Below are 22782 nucleotides of genomic sequence, written 5' to 3'. Positions count from 1 at the left end.
GAAGACTTGCTGAGAACTGTAGCCTTCCTTGGTCATCATCTCGTCGAACGTCTTTTTAAAGGCTTCGGCCGCTTTCGTGTCCGAGCTGGCAGCCTCCCCATGCCGCATCACCGAATGGATACCAGTCTGTTTACGGAATTTCTCGAACCACCCATGCGAAGCCTTGAACTCTGGGGTTGGCGTTGATGTCCCTTCTCCTCCGTCGTCTTCCGCCTGGGCAATCAAACCCCCGAAAATAGCGCTGGCCTTGTGGGAGATTGCCATCTCCGTTATCGTATCGCCAGCGATTTCTTTGTCTTTTATCCAGACAAGAAGCAGCCGTTCCATCTCGTCGTGCCCGTGGGTCCTCTTGCTGGACAAAATAGTGATGCCCTTGGAAGGTGTAGCTGCTTTGATGACATCCTTCTGCTTAAGGATGGTGCCTATTGTCGACGGATTTCGGCCGTATTCCTTGGCGATCACACTCAATCGCATACCAGCTTCATACTTCTTGATAATCTCCATCTTCGTCTCCAAAGAGAGCATTCGCTTCTTTCCGTGAATTTCAACTTTCTTGGGACCCATAACTACGTTATACTGTACGTAATTTACGTATAAGTAGAGTAAAGTTTTCACACAACACGATAAAGTACATATACTGCAACGAAATCACTAACGAATTTACGTTACTGAACGAAATTGTTAGACCGAACGAATACCGTGTGCGTACGATAACGATGCTGGTACCGAGTGGCCGAAGACTATGTAGATGCATCATGGGAGGGATGCTGACCAATAGGAGAGAAGGATCTCATGGCGGTGACTAGCATCAGGAACCAATGGGAGAGCAGGAGGATGGTGGCGAGTCTACTCAGTTGGCGGGGCGCTAGTTTCAAAATTGTTATCGGTGGTTCGGGCAAATCTTGGACTTTACAGAAACCTTTTGTATCTTGAAAACTTTTCGTATGTAGGGCCGTTAAATTTTTCGTGTTAGCTTTTGTATCTCGAGTTTTTCGTAAGTTGAGCCTTTCGTATCTCGAAGTACCACTGTAACTGGTTCTCTGCATAAGTACATTTCTTGCAAACAGTGCAAAAACTAGCTTACCAACAAGTTAGCAATTATAAAAACAATGGTTTGTATTTATATATAAATCCATATCACCTCAACCAACATTTGCCCAGTGCAATCAGCAATTATTTAAGCAGCGTAATACTCTTAAATTTCCATAAATTTGATCTTTCACTCTCGTGTTCATGCTTTTAGTTACCATACTGCTGGATTAGATAACAGAAAAATTACTGTATAGAGGAGTATTTTATTACCTGCTGTAGGACTGCCAAACAAAGCAGCAATTCCCTGGAAGAGTAGCAGAAGCCCAAAAGCATTTGTAAGTTTCTCCAGGCCTAGTAGTTCTACTAACAGTATGGAACGAAGTGATGCAAAAGCCGCTGCAATGGAAAACACATTACAATGACCGTTTGGTGCTGCATTAATGAACTTTTCATTTACACAAAATTAGGAATATTTTCCCCAAAAAAAATTTGTAAATGAGTTTGAAATGCATCTTCATTTTTCTTGTCAAGTATTCAAACCTCTCTTAAGAGCAACTGAAACCTAAGAGCCATATAGTATACAATCGTAAAATAATTCAGTACATATACATCTACTTACCTACAGCAAAACCAAAGACCACAGCATAGCATAGCAGTAAGGACTCATCTGAGAAGAAGGGAAGGATCACAGTTGCTCCTCCACCAAGCATAAGTGACAAATTGTTTACAAACAGAGCATCAACCTGAAATACAGTAGAGAAGAATAAGAATACCACAACTCATAATAGCAGTTTTTTTTCTTCTTTTTTTAAAGAAAATATGCTGAAGTAACACCCCAGCCTAACAGGCCGCTGTACTTGTCAGCCATGTTATTATCATATCTTTCTTTAATAAATCTCTTAAATTGGATGTCAAGTGTTAAGTACAGGTTAACTTTGGTTAGAAACGATGAGAATAGCAATTAGCTGTAAGATATATAGAAAATAATCAAGTAGATCAGAAAGCCAGATCGCCAAAGTCTGTGTTCAGCCAAGATGCTACTATACCATAAGTAAGCACAAGTGCTCCATACAGCAATATATAATACATATTTACTTTTGAAAAAAGTAGTACATAGTCCCTTGTTACACAATTTTAAAGTACCAACACTACACAATGTGATTAAATAAAAATTCTCAACACAGCACTAAAGAAAGTACGTACTCATCTAACTGCATCGTTAAATCATAGGATTTTGATATTTTTTAAAGTTACAAGTTTAAATTAAAACTTTGAATTCAAAATTTTCTTTCCCTTGAAAGTTGTTTCATGAGTGCACTATTCCATTTAACTACAAGGGCAATGAAAGTTTACTGTAATAACTAAGCATCATGCAGACAATTACTAAACTGGACTCTCAACTAATGGTAAGGGAATCTTTATAAAGAGATGATTTGAAGCTGGCAAGTAAATTTTCAATCTTCACTAACACACTGGAGAATGAAACCTGGCTTTGAATGGTCAATTAGCTCTCTAATACCTTATCAGGCTACGATATCTAAAACTTGCCGACTTCATGGCAACTCATTAGTAATTCAATGCATACCAGCAACATGAGGGCACAAGAACAATAAAATATTTATTTTGAAGGAATACAGTGATTCACAATACCTTTGGATGGTCAGAGACCCAGCCACAAATTATCCTTCCAACTGTGTTGGTGATGCCAATTGTGGCCACTAATGTTGCCTGTGATCCCTCATCTGATCCTTGTTTTGAAGCATATCCTGGAATTGAAAAAAAAAAATGAAAGTATTAAAACTAATAATTTAGTCAAAGGGCAGAAAAAACCAACATCTGAAAATACCACGTAAGACCTAGACATTAAAAAAAATTCACACCCCTGAAATGCCTAGTGACTATTAAACCCTAAAAGTCCTTTTTGTAAACAACGAGGAAAATGGGATAGTTTTACAGTGGTTTTTCAGCATATACTATGATCTTAGTGAAAAAATTTTAACAAGGAAACCAGTGAAGTGTTTTACTGAAGTAGACTTTTTTTTTTTTTTTTTTTTGTCCAAAACTGGATAATTTGCAAAAATCAAGAGCCCAAACCCATTTCGACACTTTTCCCAATACACTAGGTCTGCGCATGAAGGTTAAGCTCCTCCAAAACAGCCACTCCAAGCCAAGAGTACCTTTGGAGTCATAAGGTCAAACAGATAAAAAAGTGAGAGAAATGAATCTTGTTTTTCCACCCCACCCCCTTTTTTTTTTTTTTTTTGCAAAACAAAATTAAAATGTTCATACTAACCTGCAAAAGGAAATTACCTGCTAAGGTATCTATGACAAGCAATGCTAACCTAGCCATATAGTAATACATACTTGATATGCCTGTATATTGTGAATGTGATACATACTATATATAGAATGAAAATACATGACCAGGATACTCGTCACGGTAAAGATTTGTAAAACATTAATACAATATAAGGAAGCTTTTCATGTTCAGAAATGTGCTCTTGAATATGAATGGAATATATATATATATATAAAAAAAAAAGGTACAAAGCATGGATGTGGCAAAGCATCAATGTGAAAAGAAAATGGAGCCTAGGTCAGGTCACTTGATTCGAGTGACAGCATCAAAAGGGCAGGTTTAGTCAACCATCTCCAAGGTACTTGTGTATCCCTGGGTATCCCAAACTGGAGAATAACCTGCAAACTTTAATCTAAATACTATCAGTAGACTAATTCCTGGATAAAATTTACCAGTACTTTCCATCAAAGTTGAGTCGAATGACTATTGCAAAAGCAGAGTTTGATGCTATTAATAGCGCATCAAATTTACAATATTTGACAGAGTAGACATTGAGGCTGTTGATAACAGACAATTTACAATCTAACTTTACGTATTTATATTTTCATTACGTGAAAAAATATCATTGACACTCCTAGTTACAACTTTCTATTTTAGAATGATATCAGTAACAAAAATTAAGACAACTGATTGAAAGTAAAAGTTTGAAGGTATTAAAACTGCATTAAAATAATGAATACCTAATCTAAGTTATTTATCATTAAATAAAACAATAAGCTTAAACATTCTTAATTTTTCAAAATGGCTACAGTTGTGTCCACATGGAAAAATCACATTTTCGAATCATTCAGACTATAGACATGCAGTGAAAAAAAAAAAAAAAAAGTCGTGTGTGCAAAAACCTTGCAATTATACCATCTTTCTTCAAGATAAAAATCATTGAAAAGCTTGATCTTGTAGCTGTGTATCTAAGTCCTTCATTTATCTCTAGTAGTACTGTAATTCATATATACCATTACTACTACTAACCTGGCAGGAACATGAAAGGTACAAACAGAGCCATCAGGGACAAGAATCCAGCAATACTCAGGATCACAAATGTAGGCGAAGTAAGCAGTGAAAAGTCAAATATTCGGTTGATGACATTTGTAACAGCAGTAGGACAGCACCTACAGCGGCCCCCAGAGATCTCCTCTTCAGCTATGTCCTCCATAGGAGGAAGTTGTGTAACAGACATATGATATTTTTCTATGGTTTCCTGCAAATAAAAGTGACATATGATCTTCAACAAACCCTATGCACACAAAAATCTTTTTATCATTGTTCTTCAATCCTATCAACATCAAACACTTTAGCTGCTTTTAGCCTAGCATGTGAATTACTTGAAATTCTTCAAATGAAAACCAAATTATCCAAGTGTGCAAGGTACGAAACTTTCAGTAAAAAAAAAAAAAAAAAAAAAAATTTTAATAAAAAAAAAAAAGCAAAATTGCAGACTAAATTTTAAAAGGTCTGTTTGCTATCATAAACCTCTATTGAACAGTTACATATACCGTACCATATATTAAAAGCACAAAAGGATTACTACAGTATGTATCAATGCTTGAGCTGTAAATAGGTAATTACTCCAAAATATTGCATGGGTAAGTTACTCATCCTGGGTAATTACTCCAAAATATTACATGGTTCAGTTATTCATCCTACCGAACTCTGATATTGTGGGAGCCTCATCAAAGAACCAGAGTAGAAAATGTCATCTCTATAGAAAGGCCTTGACATTTCTGCGCGAATTGCTGAGCGAGAAGGACGGCGGTGCTCTGGAAAATGTCACTTTAATTAATGTTTAATTTAAAGATTAGCCTAAATCCTCATTTATGTTCACAATAAAAATTACTTATATACTAATAGTACTTGAACAAGCTGTCAGGTGGATTTTTAAGTGACGGCCCTATAAAAAGTTTGCTAAAAAATGAAAGAAAGGCAAATCCTTTCAAGTAACATGAACTAATACCAAATAGAATTTGGTTGAATAATTCCAAAACCAACATTCATACCTGTTTTATGACAATTTGGATTCAAAAGCCCTAAAAGAAGGTACACCAACAGACTGACTAAATGTAAAGAAATCTTCCCATTTAGATCTTCCCAAACTGATTAATTCTCAAAGCCTACATTACTTACTCATATTTGACTTATTTTATTACTTATTTAACAGCTTCTGTCCAGTAAAACAAGTACTTTTCAAAAATGTACGTCTGGTAAAAAATGTGAATTCAAATAGCACTATACTTACCACTTGAGAAACTGCTGTTTTGCAGGGCAAGAGCAGGAGCACTTTTATTCCTGGGATAGTTAGGTTTACAACAAGAGCTTCACTTCCACTCGCTTGGTCTGTAGTCCCTTGGATGTTTTTAATTTCAGTTTCATTTTTGTTGTTGTCCAGCATCTTAGCACTTGATCCATCCACCTCACCACTGACAGTTGTCAAGCATTTTTCTTCTTCAGGCTCTGTCAAGAGAGATTTTATAGCTAACAAATTTATATTATGTAATTCAAGTATGTATAAGTACCTGAAGCTAGTCATAAATACATTACATTTTGGCATTCTTATATAAATAATAATACAGTATCTAGCAGTAGTCAGTCAAACTACTGCATGTCATTAAATACCTTCCATGATCAGTAGCAACAAATGAGCACTACTTTTTTACTCTGTAAAATATTGTGCTGCTAGAGATGTATCAATACTGTACTGTGTTAGGATTTTTTTTTTTTACAATGAATTTGGCGCATTCACACATACGTATACTGTATATCATTAGTGGTCAAATTCATCCAAAGCAAGTGCTACAGTACTACATCATGGATTATTTAGACAACTGCCAGAAGGGTGGTCCAGGTAATTTTTCATTTCTAGCATTAAGTTCTTTCCTTGAGCACATTAAAGGAAGTAAAACTTTAGAGAGGCTTTATATTTCACTGCTTTTACCATAAGTTCATCTACTGCAGCTTAATAAGGTTTTCTATATCCGCTCCAAGCAGTTTTTAATCCTACCAGTCAATGTTTTTAATTTTTCTGTCAACATTTAAAATTTTTCTATGTTAAGAGATAAAAGGACTAGCAATTCCATAAACAAAAACTCCTTTAACAAACAAATCAATAATAAATAAAAGAAAAGAAGTGTGTTAAGATAAAAGCTTTAGCACTGTGACCTTGCAAATTCAGCTGCGTACGAAGTGCTGTAAGTAATGCCATCCAAGTGACAAAAGCATAATATCGCCTGTGCAAAAATGCAGTACTTACTTCTTTTTGGGATCACTGGATTAATGAAAAGGACAGAAAAACTACATTAAGAGTAACAATGAATTTAGAGTCAATCTAATAAGAAATGTTCTGGCTCTTGACAAAGTACTCCAAAAAATGCAATCATAATGAGATATTTATTTACATGAAGGAAAATTCATTAAGTGTAATCATTCATTTTGCCATTTTTCCTACTCAGAGTTATATACAGTACAGGTAGAAACAGTCGAAGGAAAACACTATCATCCCTGTAAGACATAAAACCTTTATTCCAGACTTTCAGGTTATGACCACTTATGTTTTTGGCATAAAATATAAAAAATGTTCTGCTCTGGAAATTCAATGAGGGTATATACTTAAGTCATTTATTTACAACATAACTATGATAAAAGTAGAAGCTTCTTATGAAAATCTGATTTTATCTAAGCTTCCAATAGTTCTTAAAAAAACACTTCATAAAATGGAAGACGACCTGTGATTAGTGGCTTTCACACGCCCTTTCTTTATACACGATGCCCTTGGGGGTGCTCGCGCGAGGGTAGTAACCTCTGCATACCAATGCTTAAACTTTGTCTGGTATATTTGGAAACTATGGTATGCTTAAACTTTCTCTGGTATATTTGGAAACTATTTATATCAGAAAAGTAGCAAGAAGGACCTTTTCACCGGGCGACACAGGTCTCTCCCCAGAAATAGATTTTTCCTTCGTCAAAATCCCTTATTTAAAAAGAAAACTTTTTGAAACATGCCAATGTAAACAATGTGTACACTATGTATAAGTAAAAGTTTCACATACTTCTGCTTCCAGATTGCTACAGTTCAACAGAAAGTTGGGGTTACAAGGTTGAGGCACCCAAGTCCTATGGCTAACTGTAATGCATTCTCCTAATTCCATGAAAAGCATCATGAGGAGCTACTTGGCTATTTGTATAAAAAAAAATCCCAGTGGAAGACATTAGCTAATAACCTCTACTCCCCCAGGTTCTTGCACAAGGTGGCAAGAATGTGCACAAATGATGGTATACTGATGTCTTGAATTTCTGAACTTAAATAAGAGGCTAAGTGAAACTGTAGGATTAACTGAATAAAAAAAAAATTTAGAAAGATTTAAAAGGGGACTAGCAAGTTTTAAGAGGTGAAAAACAATTTCATTTTTTACTAGCTAACCGAACGATAATTGTAAATTAGTTCAAGACAAACGAGTCACACTTCTACTCTCAAAGGGCTTGTCTGATTTTTTTCTTAAATAGGCCAAGTTAAAGAAGTTGGTCGGCTAAGGGGTAGGGAATAAAGGGAAAGGATGACAAAAGCAATAATTCATGCAATTGGGACTGCAGGGATGCTGCAAAATCTTTTATGACTTATCTACAGAACACATCATTCATAGCAGTATATAAATGCTGCCCGAATCAAGAAACTGTAACCCCACCCACCACTACTAAATTTTTTATATAAAGCTCTGTAAACTTTTGTACTTAGTGCGAACTTGAAAATGTAGAATAAAGTATGAATAAAGTATGAAAATACTTGTTCCAAGTCCCAGGTTTCACTCGCCTTCTTACGTGGATTTCATGAAATTAAACTTATCTAATTGTTCTTAAAGGGCCAAAGTTTGAAAAACTAATACTAGTTTAAACAACTTTGAAAACAATAGCAGTTTTAACTTGAAAAGCAATTACCAAAACATAAAGCAATTAATGACTTTCAGCACCGTTTATAAGTTTTTCCTACCTCATAATAAAGAAATATTAATGTCATTTCCTTGGTTTATAGTCACATGGAGAAGAATGACTTTTTGAACTCAACATCATCATTTACACGACTCATATTGGAATTACAGACTGACGACAATCTTTTTAAATTTTTCACTAAAATATATCCACCGAGAAAACATCCTACAAATGCTTCAAATGCAGTATGTAGATGTCCTTTACTTCCTTTATAAAAGGAAACTGGGTACTCAAAATACTTTTTATTCGGTATTCTTGGGTAATACACCACACACACACTTGCTGCCAGGTTTACCTATTGCAAGAATTTTCCTTGACTGGTCTGGGTCAAGTTTGTTTTTATGGTAAGCTAGTTCATATGATATATGTATTTTTTAAAGATGAATTGCTGTATTTCATTTCATTATACTCAAAACGGCTAAAAAAAGGCCAAAATGAGCTGCAGTCAAACAAAAACAAAACTTTCCATACTATGTGTGATGTAAGTAAATACACATACATACTGCTACATAGAAAATTCTGTACATGAGAGATATGATATTTTGCACCACACAAAACGACCAATAACTGGCTTTCCAATGATACAATATGTAGTTCATTGCCATTTACGCCAACTATTGGGAAATAAAATGTAGAGAATCATTAAAAAGTGTTAAGCTTCTTTATCTGGAATGCCTTTCACAATTTTTTATACTAAATGGTAGTTTTATACTCTGATCATATTCAATAAAACAAAACAATAGTAAAAAAAATTAATTTCTACACTGCTATAAGAGTATTCACCAAAAATAAAAGTCCTAAATACACAATTTTCAAACCAAGCAAAAATTTAATAAACTGCTTCTCTGATGCTATATAAAATCGTTCATTGCTATTCGTTGCATCTATTGCTCAGTAAATGATATAGTACGTATAGTAATACGTACTGAACTATGCAAACTGACTATACAGACAGTATGTACTACTATTAGTATTACTGTCAACAGTGTTGATCACAGGAAGTTTAATAAATAAAACTGAAGAAACTTACCTATAAGACAGGTTTCAGTTTCTTCATGAATTGTGTCAGGTCCACTGACTACAATACCAGGAAAACTATATCTCTTGTGTGAGCCACCACCATGACGTTCTAGTAGAGTGCGAGCAAGGACTCCATTACCCTGAAAGAGATCTCACCTTTTACCGAAACAATCACAAATTATTAATAAAGATAACAGCAACACTAACAATAGCAATAAGAATGTTGTCATGTTAAAAAAAAAAAAAAACTTTCAGTAGATTCTGTTATATAGTTTCTGCAGTATTATGGAGGTATGTATTTAAATAGCCAAAAAAATAAAATGTAAAAGTATATCAAACTACTAATAGTAAATAAAAAGCTCTTATACTGAAGGATATACAATTTCATTTATTAACATATACTGTATTTACATTAAAATGCCAAATTTCCCGAGAATCTCAGGGTATCGATGGAGCTGTCAAAATTCAGTGTAGTACTTTAATTATAATACCAATAATGATAATAATAATGAAAATATTCATTGCAGATCACAAAAATGTATTGTATACTGCATTTCATTATATTATGTCTGCACTTTTGTCTACGTATAAAAAAAATTAAGTATCTACATACTTGGTGACAACCTCTAAGAGTATCAGTTACAAAACTAAAATATCACAACCCAATTTCATATGGAATTATCAGTCAGTAACACTGCTAGCCATCAAATATGAAAAAGACTTGTACATTACAAAAACTAGAGAGAAATATGACATAATTACCTTGATTTCCATTCCGCCCAGCTCATCGATTGTAGACTTTGAATTCATAGATGCCATAGAAAGAGCAGACGCACACTGCCTTAGTTGCTCATCTCGAGCCCGCTTAATCCTATAATTAAGATTTGAATATAAATAAACCCATTACCTTAAATCCTTAGGATCTGGAGTTTTAATATTTCGAGGACATGGTTAAACTATGGAAATCCCATATTCATATGCCCATATCAACAAGTAAGAGACAATCAACTTCAACAATACCCACTTCCCAAATTTAAATGAACTTACCTCATTAATAAAGGAGTTCCTTTTGGTTCTAAGTCGTCAGCAATAGCTATGGGCTCCAGTGGCCGGAATGCAAGCCCAAAGAAAGCACAGGTCAGAGAAATGCCTGTGTTATGGGAATAACAAAATCAATTAAACACAGCATGATTAGACTAATGGATCTTTCCCATATAGTTACCCCCAACAAAATGCGGAAATCGTTATATTGGACTTATATTTCTTGGGGATCATTATCTTTATTATATTCAATGTCTTTTGTTTGTTTTTACAGTCATCACAACGGGCTTGTATTAAACACACCACAAAGGTGAAAACGTATACGGGTTTAAACTCTTCAGGGTCACTATCTGGTTGGATCCTGACTAAATAAATACACAAGTCACTTGAATGTTCATATAATGCTTTTGCAAAATCTTAAATAATGAAAGAAAGAAGAAAGAACAATCACAATACTTAACGAGGAAATTTCAGAAAATTCTTAACTGATTTAATTTAAATTATTTATTAGTGCTTCCCTCTTGACATTTTTGTTCTCAAAAGAATATTTATTTGGAATAGCATTAATCTGCTGCTAACCATGTAAAAATCAGCCAGGAAACAATACATATCTTATTTAAAAAAAAAAAAAGCAAAAGCAAGATATTTCGATTTGAAATGCATGATATTCAAGAAAATAAGGCATTAAAAAAATAGGTAACCCATTTAAATTAATTTACAAAACATGAAAAAATGACAGCATCTTACTGGGAAGTTGAAGATATATTTTATATAACAATTATCTGAGACATTAAAAATCCGATTTCATCATTTCTGAAAATCTGTTATCATTATTATTCAAGATTCTACAAACAAAAAATATCTATATCTTTGGCAAAAAAGAAAAACCAAAGATGATACAGAACACGCACATTAATATATTGTTCTAGAAAATTTATTGCCACCTTCGCTACGTATCTCACCATTTTCAAATAAGGCCACTCCATTTTCTTGGAATAGGAATTGGAATATCAAATTCAGGCCAAATACTGGGACCTATGAGGTCATTCAGCACTGAATCGGAAACTGGCAGTAAAAAGGTGTGAAAGGTTAACAGGAGGAAAACCTCAGAGCAGCTGCACTGTGAAGCAATTGTTTGGAGGAGGTGGAAAGTAAGATGGAAAATGAAAGAATATGAAAAGAAATACAGTAACAGGAATGAAAGGGGTTGCAGTTGGGGGCCAAAGGGATGCTGAAACGAACCAAAGTAATATCTACAGTTCACTGCTTGAGAGAGCACTGGTGGCCCTACCCCGCTACGGGGCATGCCATTCTGTGACTTTCTTTGCAAGGTCATTAACCTATTTAGTCTGTTCCATAAAAAGGCTCACTTTTTAATAACAATAATAGTAACAGATGGTGAAGTCAGGCCCGTACCCGGAGTTTTTTATGGGAGGGGAGTCGTTTTTCCCAAAACTAGACCTTTTCTTCTATAAATGTCATTGCATATAGTATAGGCATATACAAGATTAAATACTTGAAAATATGGACTTCCAGAAATTTAGGGGGAGGTCGTTCGACACCTCCCCCCTCCCCCGACACCCCCTCGGTACAGGCCTGTGAAGTAGCTACAAGACTGCATAAATGCTGTAGTAGTTCCAGGACTCATGCAGAAGAGTGCCCTACTAGAAACAGTGCACATAGCAAGAAAAGTGATGGACTCCTGAGGAGGCAGGATGCAACCAGGAACCTAACACTAGAAAAACCATCCAGTTGAATAGGATGACTGTGATAGACAAAAAATAAATAAATAAAAAAATAATAACAAGGACAGTAAAAACTTTTTGTACTGTGCTTCTAAACTTACCAGAATACACCAGGCAGGCCATTCTCCATCCTACGTTGGTGATGAGGTAGCTGTTTAAAGGAGCAAATATGAAGGTGCCTATTCCCGAGCCACACACCGCGATGCCTGTTGCAAGGGCGCGCCTTTTCTCGAAGTAAAATCCAGTTGCAATCACTGCAGGTACATAAATAAAGCCAAAGCCGGTACCTGTGGGAAAATGTTTAGAAGTGTCCTGGTAAGTAAATTCTTGATACAATCTTTTTGTTTTTTTCATGGCTACAAACACTTACTGCTCTTAAAAACATGGACGTGGAAACTTCTTATCGGTAGGTTTTCATTACCACTTAAAAGTAAAATAGGCTAAATCTATTTTCCATTTTCATAATGAGTTTTACCTATGGTAGGTACCAAATTTTCAGGAGTACAATATTCACCTGTGAAATCAGATTCATATTCTTTCAGAAATATTCTAGTGAATTCTAAACATACCTCCAATGATTCCAAAAGAGAAGTGTAAGAAGTATATGCTGGTTGCGAAGTAGGACAGACCGAAGGCGCATGACGAGATGATAGCTCCCACGATACACACTGTCCGAAATCCATAGGCGTTCGCTAGAGCCGACACAAATGGCCCTGTAGGAGAAGCGATGCCGATTACAGGTACAATGATGGAGTTCGAATTATTATAAATATAATGACGAAGGATCAAAGGGGTCCCAATCCTATCTCACTCCACCCACACACAAGTTAGACTTGTGACTTTCCACTCTCCAGGAACTCACCGACGATGAGGTAGAAACCGCCCAGCATGGAGCTCACCAACGACACCTCGGTCATGGAAGCATTGAAGGCCTGCTGCAATTCTGGCAGCAGCATCCCGCACGAGAAGATGATGCCGTCTACGACCAAGTTGCACATGAAGGAAGCCGCCACCACAACCCATCCCCAGCCTCCGTCAGGAGGTACGACATGAGTCGCCTGAAGGAAGAAAAATGTCTTAACACCTTGTATAGCCGCTACAGCTGTTAACAAGAAGTTTAGTGTCCTTAATTTTTATTATAAAAAAAAACTGTAACTGGGGCGTGCCCCAAGTATGACTGAGGGCCCTGCCTAAAAGGCATTTAAAGCGTGTGATTACCTTATATTTCAAGGGAAAAACTGTTTGATGATACTAATGGTTTCCGTAATATCTGTGTAAGCAAGGCGCATTTTCTGGCATTTATAAACAGCTAAAATATTTTACTACCAATATTCCTTACACTGTGCAGACTTCAGCGGCAATAGTGAACAGATGCCAGAAACCGTGCTTGTGTTACAGCGCCATTACTGAGGCCGGTCGGTAACGATTTCTACGAAGCTTACGTACACCATCAACAAAGGACTACAAACGAGCTTATTGAACACGCATGCTCTTAACTTTACCTAACACTTACACAACACAAGCATCTGTATTCTTTGAACTTAACGGTGCTGAAACGTTTCAATACCTGCCATGCAGACACTAAGCTTGCTCGGAAAAACAAAAATGTGTTGGGTGCTTTTATGCTAAAAAAAAAAAAAAAAAAAACATTCCCGATCTCGGGAACTTGGTGTCCGCACACTAATCAAATACAAAGTGCTGTACTAAGAAAAATGCTTATTCTTCATATACTAGATGTTTATTTGTGTGCATATACATATAGAAACAAAATTATATGTTTTGTGTGTGTGTTTTCTACTGTTCTACTGTGTATACACTATGTTTACTATCACAACATTCTTCTTAATTATATAAACGTGTTACCCTCTGAGGTGCATCCAGCGATTTGCTTCCCAACGATTTCCTGTCTGGCCTGATCCCATTCTAGCAGAAAGAGATATACACCAATTAAGTCAAGGACTCGTGCTTAAATCTCTTACATTCTAAAAAAAATGCAACATTTATTGTATGTGGCGTTTTTCCTCTTATAACAAAGGTACTGTATTTAGAAAACGTTTGTTCTCGATAAGTTTCGCGGTCTTTCTGGCTTTTCAATACACTCCTATCGTAGTGACCTTCAAATGCTCCTTACAGTTATTTTAATTGTTGCATCTCAAATTAAATCACACTGTGGATAGATATGTTTCAAAGCTTAGGCCAAGCAGTCGTCATTTTTAACTCTCCGTAACTGCACTGATTTTAAGAATTGGCAATCGCTCACTGAAAATTTAAAGAACTTCAATTTCTCTCGCTTGACTACACCGCTTTCGATAACTATGAACAACAAGTACGCTTCTCCATCTGAAAGCGGTGACAGAAGTACAATGACAATACTCTTGGCATAACAGGAAGAAATAAATACTAAGTACGAATGAGGGGAATTAGTCCCTTGTTACTATCTCTAACTTTACTACTGGTTTTCGAAAGCCAGTTTGAAATTACTAAACTTGACAAGTGGCAAATGAAGACAAATTATGTTCTCTCATTTAAAAAAAGCAACACGATGAATAAATATGAAATTTATCGAGTGAATTACTGATCCACGTATAGAAAAGCTTTACTTCAGACCTACAATGAACTTGAGAAAATTATGGCAACACCACTCATCGAAACTCCACGGCCATCAATCATAAGTATACTGCGAACTGTCCACAAAGAGGGGAGATACGAGCATCTCAGGACAAAAAAGAATACTGAATAGAAATAAGCCTTAATACCCGAAGAGTATTAAGGAAGAAATAAACTCAAAGTAAAATATTAGAACTAATAAAAGTCAGCAAGGACATAGCGGATAGAAATAGAAGGCGGATGAATAGTTGAACTAAATGAAACGAACATAGTACAAAAAAAAGGCAAATAAATTTGTAACAAAACTAAAAGGTTTCATAGTGAAAAATGGAGGCACGACCTTTACAAAGCTTGAAAAAAAAAAAAAAAAAATAGAAAAATGTCGTAAAACGGAGACGAATGTAATAAGAACAGTTACATAAGACGTGGAGGCCACTCAGTATGACAGAGCTGGGCACAGCAGAGTAATCACTCACGTACTGTACCACACAACATCCAAACGGGTTCAGGAGGCGGCGCCGATGCAAAGGTAATACATCCGACACCATCTAGTATTGATACTGCTTTTCTCCTCATTCTCGTGTCCATATTAATAAATAATTGCTATCTGCCTGTGAGCTACCCTTAAGGATGTTCAATATATTATCTAAATTATCAGTTGCGTGATATTAAATACGTATTTCTCGAAAAACACATACGCATACAAATCATAATTGTTCACATTTATTTGCTGTTAATGCCAAATTCTCTCTCTCTCTCTCTCATACTTATAAGAATCGTATCGCCCATAGAACACTTTCTTCTAAAGTGGTTTAGGCATCTACACACTACACCCCTCCCATATCTCTCTCTCTCTCTCTCTCTTCTCTCTCTCTCTCTCTCTCTCTCTCACCATGTGTGCCTCCCCGGCTTCCGTCTCCTCGAAGTCCTCATCGCTGGCGCCGATGACGAACTTGGCGGGTCCGTCTGAAGGCTTCAGACTGGTGTTATCCCCGTCTCCATTGGTCTCCACTTCTACCATGGTGATGCTCGGGCTGAACACCTGCAACAGAGAGAGAAATCGATCAATAATCAATGGATTATTTAAGGTGGTAATTGCCTGTTCCGTTTGGAATGAAAAAAATAAACTATCAAGAGAAATCAATTCTGTAATGAAATGACCTCATTACTGAGAATTAAAGACAGAAATATAATTAAATAAATGCGAAGTAACCAAAGCCAGCTTCCGTCGAAATAAATACCAGATTAAATAATAATAATAATAATAATAATAATAATAATAATAATAATAATAATAATAATCAATAATAATAATAATAATAATAATAATAATAATAAGAATAATCAATAATAAAATAAAATAATCAATAATAAATATAATAATAATAATAATAATAAAATAATAATAATAATAATAATAATAATAATAATAATAGCGAGAAACCTTCTGCAGGAGAAATATATGATATGGACGATTAAACGAATAGATAATAGATAATAAGAGTAAACATCAATACGAATTGTGGAAATGAGAGAATGTGAGTCTATAGAAATGAGAGAATATGGGTCTATGGAAATGAGAGAATATGAGTCTATGGAAATGAGAGAATGTGAGTCTATGGAAATGAGAAAATATGAGTCGATGGAAATGAGAGAATATGAGACAAAGATGTTGTCAGAACACATTCAGACGAGGTGTCACATGTCTGTCGCCTGTGGGTATAACACTAATATCTGTGCCCTTCCTGCCTTCATTAACTTCATGTTCCTGGAACTTCACGATTCCTCCTAACCTAATATTCATCAGAGAGAGAGAGAGAGAGAGAGAGAGAGAGAGCTACTTCTTCACCTAGTTGCGGTTGTTCCAGGAACGGTCTAGAGTCTAGAATCTAGACCGTGGTTGTAGGCTCTATCGGTCCGAGCACTTTAAAACACAGGCTCCTTGCTCCTTAAAGTGCATGCAGTGTTACGTAATGGCGCGGGCGATCGGGAATCTCTGCATCCATCCCTCTTTGTCCCTTTGTTTTTTTTTATCCTAAGTTTGTCCTTTTGTCCCGTGTCTATCTATGCGTCGATCTATTATCGCACCCTTTTATTTCTATCTCAATCTGTAATTTCCTCTCTCTTTCTCTCTCTCTCTGCAACACACACACATAATCTGCGCTGTCTATACATCACCGTTTATTGACTCTCTCTCTCTCTCTCTCTCTCTCTCTCTCTCTCTCGTCTCTCTCTCTCTCTCTCTCTCTATATATATATATATATATATATATATATATATAGATATATATATATATTACTATATATATATTCTGGCGATCGAGTTTATCTCAGTCACTCAATTTCTTTAAAATTCGTGATCAATGTACTCCTACAATGTGTCGTTACAATAACTATAGCCATCGACGCTTCCGAAGGAAAACAGAACCACATACACTTCGCAATTATGTAATCTCTTATCTTCTTCTTTTCCACCGTTATCCTTACATTAAAGGGTCGGTTGCCTGATGCGCCTCCTCTTCCACTGCTCTCTATCAAAGGCATCATCCTCCACCAACCGTGACTCTCTTATCACCTCTGTCATCTTTACTAAGCTTGCCCTTCATTTTATTTCTCTTTTTTGTTTTGTTTGTATGGTGTTTTTACGTTGCATGGAACCAGTGGTTATTCAGCAACGGGACCAACGGCTTTACGTGACTTCCAAACCACGTCGAGAGTGGACTTCTATCACCAGAAATACAAATCTCTAACCCCCTCAATGGAATGCCCGGGGAATCGAACTCGAGGCCACCGAGGTGGTGCGCCAAAAGCATACCGACCACGCCACAGAGGCGCTTTATTTCATCATTTTCCCATCTCTCAAGCAGCGATATTCTCATAATCCACCTCAGCATTCTCAGCTCTGTTCTCTCAAGCTGTACTTCCTCTTTTCTGCTTATCAAAAACCATTAAATCCCATGGGATTACTGACCTCCCAAAACCTAAATTCTTCGGGTTTTTCACTCCCCAAAAAATCATTCACTCCTATTATACCAATATCTAAGAACTAAGATAATGAAATTTAAGGATTTTTTTTTTTTGGAATTCACTATATAATGAAATCTTATGTAATCCCTTATATGCCTTTGAAAAGCCATTGAATATCGCGGGATTACCGACCTCCCAAACCCTGAATTCTTCGGGATTTTGGGGATTTTTTTACTCCCCAAACCATTAACTCCTATCGTAGTGACCTCTAGGATACTCAACTTTTAACGATTTAAAAAAAAATTAACTAAACATCAAATCCTGCAGGATTAGCAAATTAACAAGTTACAAGAGAGAGAGAGAGAGAGAGAGAGAGAGAGAGAGAGAGAGAGAGCAACACTACTCCATCAGCTAGAAAAAAAAACAATTAGCTAAAAATAAAAATAAAAATCTCGATGCGCAACTGGTTCGATCAATCTTCCACACAAAGCCTCGTTCGTCTTTCTCTGGTGGCTCTTGGCATCTTACGTAAACACTTATACGTCTCCCGCGCCAGATTCAATTTCTATATCAAGTTTCGGCGAGAAAAAATGATTCATCGATTCAATTTTTTTAAAGCATGAAAGATGGCCCCATAATTTACGCTCGCGTTTTGAGACCTTGGAATTCAGTATGCTGCTTGACCTTGAAAATGAATGAGCTGCTTGACCTTGAAAATGAATTAACTGCTTGACCTTGAAAATGAATGAGCTGCTTGACCTTGAAAATGAATGAACTGCTTGACCTTGAAAATAAAAGAGCTGCTCGACCTTGAAAATGAATGAACTGTTTGACCTTGACAATGAATGAGTTGCTAGACCTTGACAATGAATATGCTGCTTGACCTTGAAAATGAATGAGCTGCTTGACCTTGAAAATGGATATGCTGCTTGACCTTGAAAATGAATTAACTGTTTGACCTTGAAAATGAATGAACTGCTTGACCTTGAAAATGAATTAACTGCTTGACCTTGAAAATGAATATGCTGCTTGACCTTGAAAATGAATACGCTGCTGGACCTTGAAAATGAATGAACTGCTTGACCTTGAAAATGAATACGCTGCTGGACCTTGAAAATAAATAAACTGCTTGACCTTGAAAATGAATACGCTGCTTGACCTTGAAAATGAATACGCTGCTGGACCTTGAAAATGAATGAACTGTTTGACCTTGAAAATTAGTGTATGTTGCTTGACCTTGAATATGAATATGCAGCTTGACCTTGAAAATAAATAGACTGCTTGACCATGAAGTTAAATATGTCGATTTAGTTTGAAAATAAATATGCTTACTGCACTTGAACACAAATATGATGCCTGACCTTGAAAAATAATATGCTGCTCTTGATCTTCAAAATCAAAATGCTGCTTGACGTAGAAGATGAATATGGTGCTTGAATAGGAAATATAAGCCACTCAATCATCGTGTTCGTTAGCCTTCCTATTTACCTGCTCCACTTCCTTAAACCGTGAAGTGTGTTTACGCATAATGAACAACAAAATGACATGTCATAAATCGTGTAGAAAAAAAATAATTAAAAATTTAACAATAACACATCTTTGCCAATCGATGAGAAAAATGGGGTTCTTCCATGTTTCATCGTACATCTGCTTCGGTCAAGGTCACTTTGTTACAAAGGAATTATAATGAATAATTGAATCAAGTCTCTACTCTTTTCAATGGTGCAATTATGGTCGGTGGCTTTCATTATTCAACACAAATTGCCGGCAAATATAACACTGCATAATGTTTATATATATATTAATAATAAATTATATATATATATATATATCTATATATATATATATATATATATATATATATATATATATATATATATATATATATATATATATAAAATATTGCACACACAACATAATATTTTAGTACACGGATACAGTGTCCATAACTTTACTATATATATACTGTGCGAGAGTGTACCTTACGACCTTTCTTCATAGATAAATTATCACCAGCCTACCTCCACGAGTCTGTATTATAGCGAGCAGGGATATTCTCTCTCTCTCTCTCTCTCTCTCTCTCTCTCTCTCTCTCTCTCTCTCTCTCTCTCCACACATTCGCTTACAGGAGCCAGGTATACACAAAATGAAGCCAGTTGCCGCCACACTTGCTGTGCGAGTTTCGACAGCGAAAACTCATTCTGAAGACAATAGATTCTATCACATCAAAGCCATCGCTCCAGGTCATACAAAATACTCAATGATAACAGGTCTGCTTCCCGGCATTTCTATTTTGCAAACGCCCTCGTGTTTGGGAATGTCTAATTTTTTTTTTTTATCGAAGCCCTCATTCACTCTGCATACATTTCACTCTTTATTCGCTCGATTCTTTCGGCATATAACATGACTCATGTCATTCCGAGAGTCATTTCAGTTGGGTGTTCGCTATACACGAACCTGCTTTTAACTATGGCTACCGGAACTGCACGGAATTGACGTCCGTCATCATGTGCAACTTGGGATTTCCCATCCAAGTGCTTTTGCGATTACGAAATTCAACAACTCCTCCTTTGGAGTGGAGCATAAACTTTGGACCGAATTCCAATCGCTGGGACCTACGTGGAAAGTAAGATAGAAGAGCATAAACGGAGATGCAGTAAAAGGAATGAAAGAGTTTGCAGTTAAGGGCCGAAAGGACGCTGCAAATAAACCCTCAAGTAATGCCTACAGTGCACCGCGTGAGGTGCACTGCCGTAACTATCCCCGTAATTTCGTTTTAGCGCAGCGTCTGCAGATCTCTGATGACGATCTTCAAATTCAGTACACAGATCTCTCATATCTTAGCTCCACTGCTAAACAGCTGAGGTATATAGCTTTACCTGCTCTACATTCTCCCTCTCTCTCTCTCTCTCTCTCTCAAACAAAACACACAATTTTAGTATAACTGAATAAAATCGCATTTTAACTATGTTAACAGATTAAATTCTCTCTCTCTCTCTCTCTCTCTCTCTCTCTCTCTCTCTCCAACACCACCATTCTTGCACTACTTTACTTTCCCAAGGTAGCCCTGAACTTGGACTGCTAAGGGGGACACCATAACCTCTTCTTCCTCTTTCGTTCCCTCCCTCTCTCTCTCTCCCTATTGATCGTCTACTACTCTGCTAGGGCCAACAACCGCAGTCGTAGCCTGTGCTACTCTGCAGTCAGACAAGAAGCCGGACAAACAAATACGGGAGAGAGAGAGAGAGAGAGAGAGAGAGAGAGAGAGAGAGAGAGAGAGAGAGAGAGAGAGATCCTGCATGGGCATCGGTGACTCAAAATCTAGAACATAAATGGTATTCTTTTAAAATTCAATAAATCCATAAATACTTCTCTAAATGGGTTTGTACCCTCGAAGACCGCGTTAACAGCGTGTGTCAATGTGTCAACGACCTCTTTTCTTTAAAGCTAGGTTGCTGTAGTTAGATTTTTGTAGGTTTTGTAAGTACGTTTCCGTGAGGTATTATCATATATCTTCTTAATTCTGCATCTACATGAAAGAGTACTTTGTTGTTTTTACACGGCATAGCAGCGATGCTGTCAATACTAATCCTATCAATGATATTTGCGCGACTATTATCATCATCATTATCAGGAATGACTCCAGAAACAGGCACTACATGAACAATGAGAAGTATTCCCAAAAAATGAAAAACAAATATATCAATCGTCTAAATGTATAAAGTTAAGTATATACTTAACTTAGTTTAACCAGACCACTGAGCTGATTAACAGCTCTCCTGGGGTTGGCCCGAAGGATTAGACATTTTTACGTGGCTAGGAACCAATTAGTTACCTAGCAACGGGACCTACAGCTTATTGTGGGATCCGAACCACATTAGATCTAGTAATGAATTTCTATCACCAGAAATAAATTCCTCCGATTCCGCGTCGGCCGAGCCGAGAATCCAACTTCGGACCACCCGATTGGTAACAGAGAGCGAAAATCACTCGTCCAACGAGGAACATCTACATGTATAAAACAAATGGCGAACAGAACGCTATGGCGCGAAGGCAAATAAAAACAGTTCCGAGTTAGGCTGAAGAGGCCCCAGCTTTAAAGGCTCAAATGTCTGTCTACCCCCTCCCCACTACCTCCCTAACTCACGAACCCCTCCCCCCAACCCCTCTAACCCCAGTAACCCTCTTATTACCCCGGAGTCCCATAGCCAGATCTTCCTCAGCATTACATTTTTCCCATTCCGTGAAATGGAGGCAAGCGCCTACCAGCTGTGCTTTAATGATATTCTTACGCGAGTTAACCTTCAACATTTACCGCACCAGTATGCATACAAGTATAGTACGTCTATGAAGTACGTTGCAGGTACTGACATGTACGTTCAGTCTTCATGCAAAATACGTACATAAACGCCATAAATTCTCTATGCAGGCATGAATACCTACACGTTCTTTTCCTCGCAATATACCATGCATATATAAACCAAGGAACTTTTAGTCACAAGATGTGATACAGGTATGAATACAAGTTCTTTCCGCCTCAACCTGTAGAATACAAGCAGGTCGCGGAAATTTTCGTCTTGAGGTACAATACAGCTCTGATTTTACAGGTCTGTTCCGACTTAATGTAAGGGGGTGATTTATCATTATTTTTTTTAGATGATAGCAATGAAAAACTACAGATGAGACAAAATGCAACAGATAATACTCTTAAAATTAATAATATTATATTCATACTAATAATCTGCAGTCCCCTTAATCCAAATTATTTTCTTTATTTGATCTGGAGCAGTTAATTGTCATCAAATTGGCAGTCCTGTTAGTCTGGATAATAATAATAATAATAATAATAATAATAATAATAATAATATAATAAAATTTTATTATTATTATTATTATTATTATTATTATTCCCCCCCAAGAGAAAAAGGCAATGATCACTGTCTACTACTACTACTACTACTACTACTACTACTACTACATACTACTACTACTAAAACTAATAATAATAATAATAATAATAATAATAATAATAATAAT

The 22782-nt window shown here is 36.4% G+C and overlaps 1 protein-coding gene across 1 annotated transcript in view; it reads right to left on the bottom strand.

Annotated features, from left to right (window-relative positions):
* Positions 1-22782, bottom strand: part of LOC135200449 (monocarboxylate transporter 3-like) — a 153285-nt gene that overhangs the window by 11100 nt on the left and 119403 nt on the right. The window contains 15 exon segments of the mRNA XM_064229097.1: positions 1303-1428; positions 1652-1775; positions 2683-2798; positions 4361-4589; positions 5036-5148; positions 5625-5697; positions 5700-5839; positions 9396-9525; positions 10148-10256; positions 10433-10535; positions 12273-12458; positions 12741-12884; positions 13034-13229; positions 14035-14094; positions 15671-15820. Of these exon segments, the coding sequence (XP_064085167.1) occupies positions 1303-1428; positions 1652-1775; positions 2683-2798; positions 4361-4589; positions 5036-5148; positions 5625-5697; positions 5700-5839; positions 9396-9525; positions 10148-10256; positions 10433-10535; positions 12273-12458; positions 12741-12884; positions 13034-13229; positions 14035-14094; positions 15671-15820 (1999 nt within the window).

The sequence above is a fragment of the Macrobrachium nipponense genome, chromosome 26 (assembly GCF_015104395.2).
Source record: "Macrobrachium nipponense isolate FS-2020 chromosome 26, ASM1510439v2, whole genome shotgun sequence".
Classification (NCBI taxonomy): Eukaryota; Metazoa; Arthropoda; class Malacostraca; order Decapoda; family Palaemonidae; genus Macrobrachium; species Macrobrachium nipponense.
The sequence above is the reverse complement of the archived record's forward strand: the minus strand, read 5'-3'. Positions and strand labels throughout refer to the sequence as shown.